General features: G+C 39.9%; 1 protein-coding gene across 1 annotated transcript in view; it reads left to right on the top strand.

Annotated features, from left to right (window-relative positions):
* Positions 1-18,284, top strand: part of Nkain3 (sodium/potassium transporting ATPase interacting 3) — a 233,266-nt gene that overhangs the window by 105,696 nt on the left and 109,286 nt on the right. The window contains exon 4 of the mRNA XM_048358671.1: positions 10,985-11,182. Within this exon, the coding sequence (XP_048214628.1) occupies positions 10,985-11,182 (198 nt within the window). The remainder of the gene's footprint in view (positions 1-10,984; positions 11,183-18,284) is intronic.

The following is an 18,284-nucleotide window of genomic DNA, read 5'->3' on the forward strand; positions in this document are numbered from 1 at the left end:
AGAGAGAGGGCAAATTCTATTTTGATTCTCTACTGTTTCAAGTTTTCAGAAATTCAACATGCTGCAAGGGTTGTCACTGGTAGTGGTGACACTGTAATCAGGATGGCAGGGCTTTCAGTGTCACTCATTTGTCTGCTGGGCAATCACTATCTTGGAGTGCTCTGAGTCAGCCGTGCTCTGCGTCTAGAAATAATTATTTTCATGGAGGAAGGAAGTCTTTGAAGAAAAGATCCTATGGCAGTAAAAATAAATATTCTAATTGATTAATTTCTGGCAAGTTTCCAAATTATTTTTCATAGTGCCAGACTTCCCCCAGAATGCCATACCTTATTCCAAAACAAAGATCTGGACTCGTGATCGATGGGTGCTCTAGCCCCAGCGATGCTGCAGCACCTGCCGGACCCCTTGCGGTTTTCCTAAGTGTTGGCTCCTGCAAGAAGTCTCTCCTAATACCTACCTCAAATAATAAGCAAGATACCAGAGGCCTTGCTCATCGTCAACAAGGTGCTCAGTGTGCTGCCATAGGGACTATACCATCCTGGGTAAACCACGTCATGCAAAAAATGGCTGTGAATTAAATTAGGTCTAAAGACCGTTGTTTCACATTCACTAAAATATTTTAATCGACATTATGAGACGCAAGGGAGACAGAGACAGAGACAGACAGACAGACAGACAAGAAAGAGGCTAATTGAGAAAATATATAATAGAGGGCCAAGCATGTTTGTGTACACTTTCAATCTCAGCTACTTCGGAATTGTAAATCGGAAGGATCATGGTGTGAGGCTTACCCAGGCAGAAAATAAAAAGATCCCCACCTCAGAGATTAACCTTGGCACGGTGGCACTTTCCTGTAGTCCTAGCTTCATAGAGGTCCTAGCTCCAAGAAGACTGTGATTCAAGACTGGCCTAGGCAAAAACCCAAGACTCTACCTTAAAGTTAAAGCAGAGAGAGAGAGAGAGAGAGAGAGAGAGAGAGAGAGAGAGAGAGAACAGCTTATGGGTGTGTCTCAAGTGGTACAGCACTTTCCTAGCAAGCACAAGGGCCTGAGTTTAAACATCAGTACCACAAGGAAGGAAGGGAGGGAGGGAGGGAGGGAGGGAGGGAGGGAGGGAGGGAGGGAGGGAGGGAGGGAGGGAGGGAGGATATATGAAATATTACATGCTCTCATGAATAGAGAACAATGACTGTAAATCACCTTTCTGTTGAAGAGATGAGCAACGATTAATGTATGCATTCCTCCGCAGTTTGTAGAAAACCTGTTTGCCTTGTAAATTGGAAGCTCCTCTCCTCTTAGGAGTGTTAGTTTTTGAGTTGGCCCTTCACTTACCAGGACTTCCTATGTTGACCTTTCTTTATGGTGACCTAATGCCGCTGTGACTTCAGATACTGAAAGATACAGCCACAATAATCTACGCGCATCCCTTGAAGAGCCATAACCTTAGCTCATGTAGAAGGCTTGTGTTGTGAATAGAGGCAGGCTCGTGAAAGGGAGCAGGTTTTCCACTTTAGGTGGTAGTGTGTATGCTTTCTAGCGCCCACAGCTTTGTTTAAAAAGCATTCGCAATTTGTAAAGACAGCAACTGTCTCTGAAACTTCCTGGTCCCAAGAGGCTGTCTCCAGCCACCCAAGATGGTCACTGGCCACTTGAGATTGAAGGGAATGGAACAGAACCCAGGCCCTGAGACATGTCTCCCGTCAACCAACATTGCAATTCAGCAGACTCTTTCCAGACTTCATATGTATCTGAGAAAAGGAAGTAATTAAGAAAAGCATTCTTCATTAGCAGAGCATTTGAAATCCCATTAGCAACCATATCCGTATATCAAAAATAAAAGATTGTTTTATTTATCCAACAACGTTTCATAAAGGAAGCAACAGAAAGAATTATTTGGCTTTTCTTCTTTTTCTTTTCTTTTAAAGAATTCTATCACATTAAAATAAACATTTTTCACAAACAAGTGAATTTTCCTACCTAAGCTGAAAAACAAGCAAGGCTATTCTTTTCAGATGATAAATGTAAGGAAAAACAAATATGAACAGAAAAACCTCCGTTGTGCAAATTAGGTAAAATGTGTGCAGACATGCATACGCATGCATGATTTATGAATACTCCAAACTATAAACGTAATGCATTAGTGCCCGCATGAAGCACAAAGGTGCACAATTTTATGGTTCCAAAAGCCCAATTAGTGTAAAAGGCATAACATTGCAATCAAGTAATTATTGATTAACACAAAGACAAGGGAGACATGTGTTGAATGGGATAGTAATTAACTAAGTAAACTACAGAGATTTAAAATTCATAGATTATAAATGAAAGGTGTGTTGCTTTAGTAAAATGAAGTCATCTTTAGGCAAACCTCAGTGTATTTGGACAGCAATAAGATAATGTAAATGTGAATTATCTGTGAATGTGCATTATATATACACATTATATAGTGAGATATATAGATATATATTCTCTCTCAGTACAATATAATAAACTTGGAGCATCACAGGCATAAAAAGTTTCAATATTGAAATGCTCAAAGCTTTAGAAAGCTATTTTCAGGAGCTGGGAATATGGCCTAGTGGTAAAGTACTTGCCTTATATACGTGAAGCCTGGGTTCGATTCCCCAGCACCACATATATAGAAAAGGCCAGAAGCGGCGCTGTGGCTCAAGTGGTAGAGTGCAGCCTTGAGTAAAAAGAAGCCAGGGCCAGTGCTCAGGCCCTGAGTCCAAGCCCCAGACTGGCAAAAAAATAAATAAATAAATAAAAAGCTATTTTCAGACACATCCCTGATTCTGCATGATGGACCTGGTCTTCTTTAGTAGTAGACAAAGCAACATAAACGACATGTGACCGTGCACCAGTGGCTCACATATGTAATCCTAGCTACTCAGGAGGCTGAGATCTGAGGGTCATGGTTCAAAGCCAGCCCAGGCAGAAAAGTTCCAATGAGATTCTTATCTCTAATTAACCACTCAAAAACCGGAGGTGGTGTTGTGGCTCAAAGTGGTAGAGTGCTAGCCTTGAGAAAAAAGAGCTCAGGGACAGTGCCCAGACCCTGAGTTCAAGCCCCATGACCAAAGAAGAGAAGGAAGGAAGGAAGGAAGGAAGGAAGGGAGGGAGGGAGGGAGGGAGGGAGGGAGGGAGGGAGGGAGGGAGGGAGGGAGGGAGGGAGGGGTCAAGTGAATACTAAAGATAAACACTAAAAGATACAGGAAATTATAGGAAACAGTGCTTAAAGGAAATACAAGGTTTTATATAAATGACAAGTATTTCCTGACTTCTCAATGCACTTCCCTAAGCCCTTCACGACGGTCCCACAGCACAGATCCAGATACCCAAGATACGATGAATTGGTTAGTGGATAAAGAAAAGGTGGTACTTATGAACAATGGAATAACATTTAGACAAAAAAGTTTATATGCTTTTCCCCCCAGCTCACAGGACACATTCCTACCCCCATATAAAAGGCATTATGAAAAACATGAGTGACTCCTATAACTGGGTATTTTCTTAATTTTTAAAGTTCAGTTGGTCTGTCCACGGAAGCATGGCATGTGGAAGACAATGCAGGTTTGCAGCTGGTTTATAACCTGGTCAGGCAAGTTGGAGAACTGATTACCAAAAGGTAATGTGGCATCCACCCATATGAGGATAGAAAATAGTGTAGAATTACCCGAAGCTTGGGAACACGTTGGAAGGATTAACCCAGGCTCAGGGGTAGGGATGAGCAAGAAAGTGAGGTCTGTCCTGACAGCTGAAGATAAGTGGGAGGGGGACCATAACCAGCATGAGGAGGAATTGAATGTGGAGAATGATCACAGAAGTGAAGGATGAAAGTGAAAAACAATGTTTTCTGAAAATCAAACTGCAGCTATGACAATCAGACAGCTGGAAAACACTGATCACGTGGGAGGTAGAAAAATCCTCCCTGTGTCCAAAGCGCGGGAGAAAATTGAGTGTGGAGGGATGGTTAGGAACAGAGTTATGAAAGAACCTTTCAATTGTGTCCAAGAGTCAATCCTTTACCTGTGGCAATGGGAAGCATTGACATACTGTAAATAACTTATTCTGCAGGTAATAAAGGAAATGGTTTGGCAGATAAGAATTGAGTTTAGAGTAGATTGTAATGGAATGGAATGGTAAGATTTTTTTATCTTCATATTTGTCATAGACTTCCTAAAATCCTTAGTAGAAAAGAATAATAGAAGTCTGAGCATGGTGACACGGGCCGCATGACATGGGAGGCAGAAATGGAAGGATTGTGTTTCGAGGCCAAAAAAGAATTTAATATTACCAAGAGTCCATCCCATAAAACAAAGACAGAAGGAAGATGTGGCAGGGTTCAAGCAAAGTATATCATGTGCATGTATGACAATAGAATTCCACCAAACTTTGTTTTTACCAGTTCTTTGGAATTATTTATTTATTTGCTTATTGTATTTAAGTAGTTGTACAAAAGAGATTTCGCCATGTCTACAGGTGCAGTGTAGCTCGATAAGTGCCACGTCTTCCATCATTCTCCCTACACCCTCCATCTATCTCAAATTTTGTTTTACAAAGGGAAGACTATTTTAAAAAGAAGAGGTAAATGTAATCAAATAGAAGCGGTGAATGTAATCAAAATACATTATATGCATGTTTGGAAATACCACAGTGAAATTCCTTTGAATAATTAACATATGCTAGTCATGACAGAAACACTTGCACACCCAAAGAGGCTGGCTCACCGCCATCATAGGAATGATGTAGGGACAAAAATATAAGATTATTTTGGTCCCAAGCCAACATGATCAAAAGCAGGACTCCATCTGAAAAATAACTAAAGCAAAAAAGAATGGACACATGACTCAAATGGTTGAGCCCCTGCCTAATCCTGCAAGGTCCTGAGTTAAAGCCGCAATACCATCCTCCAAACAAACAAACAAAAACAACAACAATTAAAAGAACAAAGAGGAAGAGAGAAAGAGTAGCTCTTTGGTTAATGAGAAATTATATGGTAGTATACATAAAGAAGTCAGTACCTGAATTGTGAGCAAGGCTAGCACTTTGACCACAGTTACTGTGAATAATGTGTGGGCAAGCATGCCAAACACATCATAAATATGGACTCTGGAAATCTTTTTGTGTAATTCAAAGATGTGAAGAACATGGGGACAAATTTGGAATTCACAGTAATAGGGGAAGCACTCTTGAACATTTAATATTTGTTTGCATAGCTATTAGAGAAAAGGGCATATTATTCTGGAATAAATTTCCAAGTCACAACTCTGTGATTGTGAAAAGATACGTTGCACCTGCTTCTCTGTGTGTTGACAGTTCCTGTAACTCTCCCTTGTAGCTACAATCCTGTTTTCTAATTACCACCATTCCAAACCTCATTAAAAAATGATCACCAAATCCTTTCCCTCAAAGCCTTGACAGGCTCTCTCAAACTTTCCTCACACCTCCCTCAATCTGCTAGGTTTCATTTTCTGGCTTCTCTTCTCTCCTTGATCTATTCCCTCTTTCCTCTACCAACTGTCCTTTGGCAATCATATGTGTGGGAGGAGTTATTTTGCCTCATCTTCTGCGTTCTTAGCTGAAAGCTTTATAAAAAAATAACAGAATGACAAGAAAAAAACAAGCATTCATTGACATGTATATTTCACATATACATGGGAGATACACAAGAAACGGGTAATTCTCAAGGAGTTGACTTAGAATCCAGGTTTAAATGTTATCATCAGGTGAAAACAAAAAAAGAACCCAAGGGAGTGGGGAAGGCTAGAATAGGAGAAACTAACCAAGATAAAGCTGATTAATAGACATCATTTTGTGTATTACTTGTATACTGTTCCCTGTCTGACAAAGACTTAAAAACACCTGAAATGATCAACCTTTGTCTTTGCCAGAGAGATGGAAAGAGGAACATAGTTGGAAATCTGTATCCTGCTTTTAGCCAATAGCTGGAGATAGAGGATGAAGAAAGACATTTTGTCAGTGACATGTTGTATTCCGGTGTCTTTCACATATATGTGCATAAGTTCAAATGCCACTGGGTATGATTTTTCATTCTAAAAATTAAAATGTTTAGTTACATCTATTGTCACCTATCTTACCCCAAGGTTATTTAATTCATCATGTAACATTAGTTTAAGAATAAGAAGAGAAATGACACTCAAACTATTTTAAATCATTTTCAGTTTTATTATTATTTATATTTTACTTGATCTATGATTCAGAATTTGCCCAACTTTCTCAAATCTATGTGATGTGTTAACTCAAAATATCAACCAAATAAGTGAACTGCTGCGTTTATGCATTTAATTATGAAAAAAATCTTGCAGTCTTCTGTAGCTTGCCTTTCATCGGGTATGCCTTGTAGCCAAAATTTAGTTGTCATTTGCTTCTAATTAACACCACCCCAAACCTCATGAAATATCACCAAGTCCTTTCCCTCAAAGACTTTCTCAAACTTTGCTCATACCTCCCTATCCTGCTAGCTTCCATTTTCTGGCTTCTCTTCTCTCCCTGATCCATTCCTTCTTTGTTCTACCAACTGTCCTTTGGTTTCTTTGTGTTTGAAATCCAGCATTGAAAGGCATAGCAATCAGACACAGGCAAAACAAAATTTCATAACAAATTCAGGAAGTTTAGAATTTAAGTATAATTTTATGCTATTGATAATCACTTTCAAATTGTTATAGTCATTACAAAGAACAGTAGAGTCTATGTATGGAGTCCCAGTAATTAAGAGACAACAACTCTGGGCAAGACCTGGGTGCAATACATATGTGTACAATTAGTTCATAAATTACCTGTGTTTTATTTGTGTAAAATAAAGTTGAATCAAATTCAGACTGAACTTACACTTTGCAATAGAAAAGTTGTCTGGAGATGACTGCTTAAAGAATAGGAATTGCTATGAATTTTGAGCTTATGCTAATTCATCCTGAGCTAATGAATTCTATCGAGATGGAAATAGCACTCAGTGTGATCACTCTGTAGTGATCAAGACTAACTGGAAGAGATTAAAGCTGATGACCAGAAAAGGGAGCAATCAAGGGTCATCTCTAAAGTTTGCCCGTAGGCAAATTGTCTCATGTTAAACTAAAAGCATCAACTAATGCAATTTTTCTAGAATATTTTCTCTTCAGAGGGTAACTGCAAACGATACTTGTAGAAAATCAACACTTTCCCAAAATGAAGTGAGATGTTTTATTATCAATGAAGCAGTTACTGTGAAAGTAATTGAATATCAAACCAACAACCAAAAAAAAAAAAAAAGAAAGAGTGTAAGATGTTTTACTATTAATGTTATACGAGATGTAAAATTACTTGGCTTGCTGAAGCTGGGAAAATCTGAGAGTTCAGAGGAGCATTTCCCACTAACCTTCACTGGGAATGCTTCTTGCTCATAAATCTCTTGCCATATATGGCAGAAAATAAAAGACAGGTTCCCCTCCTCTCCTTACTCCAAGATCTACACCGATGGCTTTCACCATCAGCCATTTACAAGTTCAAGGGCTTTCCATTTCCCACCATGTTCCCTACGTTTTCAGAATGACAGCGTGGGGAGTACTCCATTCCTCTTGGTAGACACCATCCTCAAGGAAGGCTTCCAAGAAGTTAGAGCATGATGGGGGCCGCATCATTAGCGCAGCCCCTGGCCTCTTCCAGAAGGCCATGGAAGGTCCTTGGGCCAGCTCAATCGCTGGCAGGAATGACAGCAGAGCCTGCTCAGAGTCTACAGCTTAGGAAGACCACAGAAATGGTCCCTGTTACTGCACCTCCAACCCATGGAACTGTGCCCTGGGACAGTGCCACCAACCATCCTTGAGCACCACCCTGCCAGCTTCTGCTTCCCATAGCCTCTCATAGCCTACGTGAAGCGCAATCTCCTTCTGTCGCATCTGTGCTTCTATCAGCGCTGACACTACAGAAATACAAGTTGAGTATCACTACCTAGGACAAGAAATGTTTCTGATTTCAGTCATATCCGAAAAATAATAGAATAATTTATCTAGATGGGATATCTTCAAAATTGGATGTGAGCCTAAACACAAAAATTTCGTGTTTCATGTACATGGCCTGAAGATAATTTTACACCAAATTTCAGTGTCTCTGCGTGTGGTCTGTGTCCTGTCCTGTGAGATCAGTTGTGGAATTTTGTACTTGGGCCTCCATGTTGCCACTCAAAAAGTTTCAGACTCAGACATGAAACATTCTGAACTTCAGATGTTTAGACTAAAGATACTGAGCCTATGCCAAAGATCATCTTTCAGAATCAAAAATCCTAGGCTGTTCAAAAAGAAATGCACTCATTACCTTACTTACGTAACTGTAACCCCTCTGTTCATCATCTTTACAATAACAGAACTTTGGAGACATTTTAACGTGTAAAAATTAAGCAGTGGCTACTTTGGTCTCTCATTTTCCTGTGGTGTTATTTTTTTTAGGGACAGCTAAGGAGGAAAGACCTAGCTCCCTTCTGATGGGAAGTGTGGTCAGAAGTTAAGACATTCTGACCTGGTAGACATCAGGTGACAGGGTGAAAGATATAGCTGAAAGTACAGGGTACACTGGATTAAGTCCTTCCTAATACTGACAGCTTCCTTAGACAAATTGATTTACCTCTCTATCACTCACTTTCCATACCTGTATTTATTTCTTTGGACTGCTGGGACAAATGCCCACAAATGTGACATTAAACAATATAAGTGTCTTCTGTCATAGTCCAAAGAGTCTGAAGTGAGTTTCATTGAGTAGAATTTGTAGTGTTGGGAGAGGTGAGTTTTCTCTCAAACTTAAGAGAATCCTTCCTTGCTGTTTCTGCTTCCTATGACCCGTAACATTTCTTAGCTGGTGACTACGTTACCCCAATCTCTGCCTCTGTTATTACATCGCCTTTCCCTCTTTTTCTTTGTCTCTAATCAGAATGTATGTAATCACAGTCAATACCTATACAGATAATCCAGGATAACCTCCTCATCCCATGATCTTAACTGAATCACATCATCCAAATCCTATATTATCATCTGAGGTAAAAATCACTCATTACAGGGACTAGGATGTAAATATCAACTAGGTGGGCAATTATTCATTTTAGCATAAGCTAAATTGATATTATATCCATGAACATAAAAGAATACACAGTAGCTTTTCCATCTTTTTAGGTTTCCTATCCATAAATTCAACCAATCCATGAATGAAAATAATTTTTTAAAAAAACAAAAGAATTGTATTTATACTAAACATGTACAATTTTTTTTCTTCTTGTTCTTTTTTTGGGTCAGTCTTAGGGCTTGAACTCAGGACCTGGGCACTGTCCCTGAGCACTTTTTGCTCAAGGAAAGTGCTGTACCACTTTGAGTCACAGCTCCACTACCCATTTTTGAGTGTGTAATTGGAGATAAAGGTCTCCCGGGGACTTTTCTCCCCAGATTGGCTTTGAACCCCAATACTCAGATCTCAGCCTTCTGAGTAGCTAGGATTATAGGCATGAGCCACTGGTGCCTTGTCGGGATCTGAACGATCCCTTTCTCCCCGATTTCCCGGGGAGAATGCTTGAACCCCAAAATCTATGAAAGAGCACTCGGCCTTGCCTTCCGCCAGCAGAAGGCCAAAGGCGTACTCTCATGGACTTGTGCTAAGTTGAGGAAAGGTTGCTGAAGCCTCCCCTCCCCCCAGTCCCCTCACATGTTACCAGGAGTGGGGGCCGAAAGAAGGCATCAGGGAAACGCTGTGGTGGTGGGATGCGTCTCAAAATCTTTAATAAGGAAAGGCACTTATATAGAAGTAATGGCGGGAAAGAAAGGGGGCTGGCCAAAGGGCCGGTCATAGGCTAAGGACCATGTCCATCAAGTGATATCATGAAACTTCCTTTGTGGGCGGGACAACCCCATCATGGTGGCACGCACGTGTTTGCCTCCCAGGGGCGGAGGCTTTCTTTTCCGGTTGAGGCCAGAAGGTGGACGGGACTTCCTCCCACACTACCTCAGAGCTGGGGGGGAAGGGCAGCATCTTGGGAGCTCTGTGCCCTTCCCCCTTCAAGGCCGAAACTGAATCCCCAACAGTGCCTGGCTTCATTATTTCTTCAACAGTACAACAGAACAATTACTTATATGATGTTCTCCTATATCCTTTATTAGGCATTATAAGTAACCTGGAGGTGATTTCAGTTTAAGAGAGGACATATATCAGTTATAGGCCAGCAGTGCATCATTTTGAGCATATAGACACTTTGCTATCTTCAGTGGCTCCTAGACCCAAGCTCCCCTGGGGTCTCAGGGACAAGGGTAACCGTGTTAATTCACTTAGAGCAATGCCTGGTAGGCAATAAAGCATTCAATTAGTCGATGCTGGTTGTGATGTCAACAACACTGCTACCAAAAAGTGCAACAAAATGGTTTCAAATTACTGTGTGTGTGTGTGTGTGTGTGTGTGTGTGTATGCATACACATACAAGGGTGTGCCAGTACTCAGGCAGGGTTTAAACTCAAGACTGCATGCTCTCACTCATCTTGCTTGCTTACACAGCTGGTGCTCTACCACTTGAACCAGGCCTTTCATCAGGCATTTCACTTGGTAAAGAAGAGGGAGTCTCACAGACATGTTGTTCAGGCTGGCTTTGAAACCCAGTCCTTTCATGTCAACCTATTTAATGCCAGCTTAGCCCGGATAAATCAGAGGTACCCCACTGAGAAATAATCTTAATGAATGTATTTGCAGTGTCTCACATCAGAGTTTTCTGTGTGTGCTGGTCTTATCACATTAATATCATTCACAAAATGCATCACTACATTGCATAAGATTGACCTAACGGCGCATACCACCGTGTACAATACATAAGCACACCACCATGTTTGGCTTTGGCTTCTGTTGCATTTCAAATGAAAATCATGTCAGCAATTCCATCTATCCTGAATTCTTCCCAAGGTTAAATAAATCCAGGGATGACATGATCGAAATGTGTCTCCTTGTTCTCTTGTCTCCTGCCCGCCTAGGATACAGACCTGATGACCTTCAACATCTCCGTGCACCGGTCCTGGTGGAGGGAACACGGGCCTGGCTGTGTACGTAGAGTGCTGCCTCCGTCAGCACATGGCATGATGGACGATTACACCTACGTCTCCGTCACAGGCTGCTCCCTCAGCTTCCAGTACATGGAGGTCATCCACAGTGCCGTCCAAATACTGCTCTCGGTAAGTGTCACTTTGGTGCCGTTCTCTAATCAGGACTTTTTTCTTCCTGGCACCTTGTATCTACCTACCAGATAAGTACTACTTTGGATATGCCTGTGGTTGTGGTGCCATTAGTCACACATACTAGCAGGTTACATCTTTTTATTCTTGATAACCAGATATTCGTGTAAAACCAGTGATCTGCTATAGTTGCTAACAGACACAATGAAGTAATGTTACTACTTCACAAAGAAGTGCATTATCCAATGGCTACCTCAGACATGGTTACTAATGCATTCTCCTAGTAATGCATTCTTCTAGTAATGCATATTTGTTACGGAGGAAACACCCCCCACCACCACCATTTGTTCAAACTAAGAAACCTCACATTTCAAATAAGAACTACTTACAAAAAGAAACTCTCTCTAGAGATGGTTAGCATTGGTGTCTAAACACAGTTCCCCATAGAATAACAAGGAACAGAACTTTCTTGATAGAAACTGTATGTGCCCTGTGTCTGTGAAATTTCTTGGAGGTAAATTCTTTTCTACCAGACTGATTTACCCACAGTGTGGCCACCTGTGCTGTATGATAAAATGAATTTTATATTCAGTGATGTGCCTTTGAGACCCACGAAAGACTTGTCATTGGTTTGATCAAAATAGAACACAGCCATTATCGACCACATTTTCACATAACTAACCTTCTCACTTCCAATTGGCTAAGTTTAAACTAAGAGATGCGACCTCAATAATGAAGAAGAGATATAAAAGGGGTATGTGATGAACAATGTACTTTGGAGTTGTTGCTAGGAAGGACTTTAGACATGTTTGCTATTACTTACTGTATCCATTATCTACTGTTATGAAATAAATGACTCCAAACTGTAGTTACCTACAACAGGATCCATTCTTTGCTAGAGTTCTGTGGCTAAGGATGTGGGCAGGGCCCAGCTGCCAGCTGAGGTAGTTAGCTTCCTATGAAAGATTCTGATTCCAATCACGTGAACCCTCTAACCTGAGTTCTAAGCAGATACCTACCTGATCTGAGCTACCCAAGGTGGCTTCATTCACATGTCTGTGCTGGCCGTGGGCTCGCGTTGGCATCAACATAGTTCTCATTCAAACTCTCTTACACTAAGGCATCCCGGTTCTATGTAAACCTTTACTAAGCAAGCTTTCATTAAGCTTCTACTTAAGTAATGTTTTCTATTGTCCCAGTGGTTACAGGAAGCCAGATGGCCAAGCCTAGAGTCACTAAAGAAGGGAGCTATAGAAAGACAGAATACCTGGTTCCTTTCAGGGTACCACCAATGTAGTGATCTTACCTCATTTATCCGATTAGCTAAATTCCCGTTGTCTGACCTGTGTGTCTCATGTTCTAGAGAATGTCTGAATTACAATTTTCTGGAAGGACTAAACACACAAGAAAGAAACAAAGATCTTTTAGTTTTCTTGTTTCAAAAAGGCAAGCTTGACATTGAGTTCAAAGAAAAGAAATATTGCTCAAGGCCAACAAACTCCTCTCAGACATGTAACAGGGTATGTGAACAGGATATTATAGGAGTCTATAATCATATTTACATGTATAAATATAATATACAACCACTTGTCTACATATGATTGTCTTCCTTTATTGCTTAGCTTACATATAAAATGTGGTAAAATATATGTTTTTAAATCCCTACTTTAAAATATGGAAACTAATTTTCCCTTAAAATATTTCTGACTGGTTAAGTTATAAGGGAATTTTTGTTTGGTTTTTTACTTTTGCCAGCCCTGGGGTGCTTGAACTCAGGACCTGAGCACTGTCCCTGGCTTCTTTTTGCTCAAGTAGCACTCTGCCACTTGAGCCATGGCGCCACTTCCAGCTTTTTCTATATATGTGGTGCTGGGGAATCGAACCTAGGGCTTCATGTATACAAGGTGAGTACTTTACCAGTAGGCCATAATCCCAGCCCCACAAGGGAATTATTTTTTATCATATATGAAATGCCAAAGGTGCTTGTTAATTTCTTGGTATCAAAAATGAGAGTCTTACATAGGTAGAGAAATCATCATCTTTTTAAAAAATATCCGTGCTCCATTGCTAAGCCACTTTACGGTGTCACGATGATGTGGTGTCCAATGCTTTACAATGCAGTAAAATGATACAGGATCAGAAAGCCATTTCTCCTTCATAACTCCAGCCTACATTTATAGCAATGTGAAGGTATATGATAAGGAACTGGGCTGTCTCATAAAAGTATAACCTAAAGGGAAATCTAAATAAACTGTACACATCCTCACTAAAAGTTCTTGGCACTTAAAAATGAATCTCTCCCCGCTCATAGCTGCCATCATCCGTATATGGTTGACTCTTCCATTAAGCCTTCAGGAATTAAAAGGATTAGTCACTGTTCTCTGAGGTTTCTTGTGTACTTCACCTGCCAGACAGAATTTTTAATATTTTACCTTTTTATATTAGAATGGAATACATTCTGAGTTTGCTTCACAACTATGAAATTACATCAGTCCACCCAAACCCTCAGGAGATATATCCTAAGACCCCTCCCTCAGTGGAAAACTCAAACTACAGATGTTCCCCAAATCTACAGTATACTATGGTGTCTTTTTCTATACCTTTATATTAATTAAAAAGCCCAGTTTCTAATATAAGCGCAGGAAGATATTAACAATAACACCCCATAGATCAGAGCAACTTGTTAGAATTTTTCTTTCCTTACATCAAGAACGTTCACCTTTTTAGTATAGTTGTTTTTTTTTTTTAAACCTTCACTAGGATGACAGGCACTGGTCACCATGTCTAGCTTCCCCTTTGTGGAGACAGTCACCCACACTTTCCAGCTCCATCTGGTGTGGAACCATGATCTTCCTGTTTCCAGCCTTCTAAGTAGCTCAGATTACAGGTGCGAGCTACCAGAGGTTGGCTTGGAGCTTCTCTAAGTACATTACAAGATATGAACTTACTTAATGCTCAAAATGGCCCACAGAGTACCTATTATTATAGGCATTTTACAGACAGGAAAATGGAGACTAACGCAGAGTGATTTGGCCCAGGCCACAAATCTTGTGAGTGTGTGAATGTGGACCTGAAACCTAGGCAGAGAGACTGGAGAACTGGTTCACTTCCTCTCATCACTACACAGCCCCACAGCATGGTAAGGAAGAACCTCCTGCTTCCTCCAAGCCCATTGCCAAGTTCAGGAAATCCCTCAAATCTGTGACGCTGAGAATCTTGTTTCCTTGACAGAGTTGACTGGACAGCTCCATCATTTGAGGGTAATAAAAAGTATGTTTATCTGAGTATGTTTATAGAAGATTTATTAAAAGAATAATATGTAACATTACCTTTTACTTTTGCAACTATCTCCTAGTCACCTTTTCCTGGGCTAAAAGTGAGGACTTCTGTGATGTAAAACCATTTTTTTTTATTTAAAAAGTAGAAGGCTTCAATATTCAATATTTGTAAAATGCTCAACATATCAGACTCGTCCCTCTGCTGGTCTTCCCAGGAGATGAGAAAAGAAGTCACAGACTCTGCTACCCCAAATTCTTCCTAGATTACCCTCCTCTCCCAGAGATTGAATTTTGTATGAAATACATGACTTCCATCCTTTCCAAATTTTCAGCCATTTCTGAAAAGTTCTTGCTTCAAAGATGAGTTACTCCTGCACGCTATCTCAGTTTCTGTAATTTAGTTTCATCCTCAAAAAACTGAATCAACAGATGATTTAAAGAGTTCTCTCAATGAAGAAATCATGTATTACATAATCAAAATATTGAAAGGGGTTTGTGGTTGAGGGGAAGACTTGTCTTAGCAACAATATTCAAAAACTTTGACAGACCCAGATGGTTCATATCTGAAATCTTAGCGACTTAGGTTGTGATGAGATCTGGAAGATCTCAGTTCAAAGACAGCCCAGCCAAAACAGTTTGTTAGACTCCACCTCTAGCAAAAAACAGGGTTGGAGGTGTAGCTCAAGTGGTAAAGTGTCAGCATAGCAAGCTTCAGGTCTTGAGTTCAAACCCCAGTACTGCAAAACAATCACAACAACCAAATCTTAAGGAATATATTTGTATTCTGAAAACACAGTGTGGCTGACTGGTCAATAAAATGTTTGGATTTAGTATCTGGTTGATGAACTATGCTTTTTCATCTATTTCTCAATATTTGTGTTTATGTAGTGTGCTGCGGACACAACTTTATATGGTTTAAAGAGCCATTCTGTATACCATACAATTCACCCTCTAAAGTGTGTAACTCAGTAGGTTTCAGAGTATTCCCAGACACGTATGATTTTCACTACAGTTAACTGAGAACACATTCATCACCTCAGAAAGATAACCCCTGCCCAGCCTATGGGCCCTTCCCCACCCCCCCATAACCGAGTGCTAATCTACTTCTTGTCTATGTCCATTTACCTAAAACATGCTGAGGGCTGGGAATACGGCCTAGTGGTAGAGTGCTCGCCTCATATACATGAAGCCCTGAGTTCGATTCCCCAGCACCACATATATAGAAAAAAGCCGGAAGTGGCGCTGTGGCTCAAGTGGCAGAGTGCTAGCTTTGAGCAAAAAGAAGCCAGGGACAGTGCTCAGGCCCTGAGTCCATGCCCCAGGACTGGCAACAAAAACAAAACAAATAAACTAAAACATGCTGAAGTCAGACCTGCAGTATAACTGAAGTCATATTATATGGCTTTTGTATCTGGCTTCTCTTACGTAGTATAGAGTTGCTTTTATTTTGGGGGAGGTTTTTTTTCTGAATAATTATTTATTGTCAAAGTCAAGTACAGAGGGGTTACAGTTTTATATGTAAGGCAATGGGTACATTTCATGTATAACTTGTTACCTCCTCCCTCATTCCCACCTCCCCCTCCCCCTCCCCCTCTCCCCCCATGAGTTGTACAGTTGGTTTACACCAAATGGTTTTGTAAGTATTGCTTTTGCAATTGTTTGTCTTTTTATCCGTTGTCTCTCTATTTTGGTATTCCCTTTCCCTTTCCTAGTTCTAATACCAGTATATACAGTATCCAGTGTACTCAGATGAGATACAGTGATAGTGTGGGGACAACCACAGGAAGGGGATACAAGAGGATCATCAACAACAAAACAAAAAGCTATGGTTTCACATGGCATGTTGAAAGTAATTACAACAGTGATATAACAGTCGTTTCCATAACATGGAGTTCATTTCACTTAGCATCGTCTTATGTGTTGTACTTGCCCTGAGGACTGAACTCAAGGCCTGGGTGCTGTCCTTGAGCTTTTTGGTTCAAAACTAGCACTCTACCACTTCCAGCTTTTTTGGTATTTATTGGAGATAAAAGTCTCAAGGATTTTCCTGACAAGACTGGCTTTGACTCGAGATCCTCAGATTTTAGCCTCCTGAGTAGCTAAAATTATAAGCATGAGCCACTGGCACCAGGCTAGTTGGTTTTTTGTTGTTGTTTCGTTTGGCTTTTTCAGTTGTGGGGCTTGAACTCAGGGCCTGGGCACAGTCCCTGAGCAGTTTTCCACAGCGCTAATGCTCTACAACTTAGAACCACAGCTCCACTTCCAATTTTTGAGTGGTTAATTGGATAAAATTCTCACAGGGACTTGTCTGCCCAGGGTGGCTTCAAACCGTGATCCTCAAATCTCAGCCTCCTGAGTAGCTAGGATTACAGCGGTGAGCTACCAACAAATAGCTAGGCTATATAGTGAGCCACCAGTAGCTAGCTAGGCTATATAGTTTTGTAGGTTCATCTAAATAGCATATTTCAGGTCTGATCCTTTAAACAGCTGCATGATAGTCTATCTCAAAGCTTTGCCTTTGTTAGACATACGCATAATACTTAGCCATATCTTCATAACTATAATTCAAATATACGTAGCCTTCGCTTTCCCATTGGTAAGACTCTATGGGAAATGCAGGTATTTATCTACATTTATACATGTGTTTATCCAGAAAATATCATATCTTTCTTTTCTGGAAACATTCGAATTGCAGATAGCAATACCTAACATAGATATCTAACATAGATGCTTGGGGCTTTTTTATTTTACTTTTTACTCTTTACTTTTTCTTATTGATATTGTAGAGGTGATATACAGAGGGGTTACAATTACATGAAACAGGTAATGAAAATAATTATTTTTGGATCATGTCTCCTCTTCCCTTGCTCTCTCCCCGTTTTTCCCTCCTGTCTCTACCCACAAAATGTGCAGTTCATTTTCCACATTTGTGTAGTGAGTACAACTGTTGTATTTGTTCACCCTTTGTTCTACTCTTTCCATGTCCTCCCCTTACTGTCCTAATACAAACAAGACAACAGGAAAAAAACAAAAACAGCAACAACAGCAACTAAAAAAATTCTTAATTCCTTTTATTGGAGTTCATTTCATAAACTATTGTTTTATATGATCATCTTTGTGATGATTACTGAGTCTTTGTAGTCCACTCCTATGCATATCCTCCTTTGGCCTCAATAAGGGAGAGTCTACAGTTCTATACAATTTATCATATCCCAGTATGTATGTGTGTTTATATTATATAGATGTTTTGTCTTATATAAATCTAATACTATTTTATCTAACACCATATAAGGAATCTGTGGATTTTATCATTTAAAGCATATGGTTATTTAAGAATCAAATTCTATTTCATCACTTTCTCCAAGATGACATATATATGGTTGGATTTTATTCTTTATGTTAATCATTTATCACAGAGACACTTGTGTTTCCAATCACAAATCTCATCCCGTTTCCTAACAACAGAATTCATTCTCTTAATCCTTAATGCACATGATTATCTAAACATGTTTGCAAGTTTTCATAACTTATTACTGCCCTACCATTTCTAAATAATCCCTTAAATATTGATTATTAAGTGGAAAAGTGAGTTATGACATCCAGTATACTTAAATACAGTTTCATCAGAGAACTGCAGAGCTTAATTAGAAACTATATCTAACACCAAAGCCATTAATATAGAACTGTGAAATCTGTTTAATAATTAATCAAGACAAATATTGTGACTATAGACTCATGAAGATATTAAAGGCAAGGAATTTAATTTTAATTACATTTTACTTAGGATAATTTAATGTCATTTGGATGTTGGCAGGTTTTCCATC

This window comes from Perognathus longimembris, chromosome 12 (assembly GCF_023159225.1).
Source record: "Perognathus longimembris pacificus isolate PPM17 chromosome 12, ASM2315922v1, whole genome shotgun sequence".
In the NCBI taxonomy this organism is placed as follows: Eukaryota; Metazoa; Chordata; class Mammalia; order Rodentia; family Heteromyidae; genus Perognathus; species Perognathus longimembris.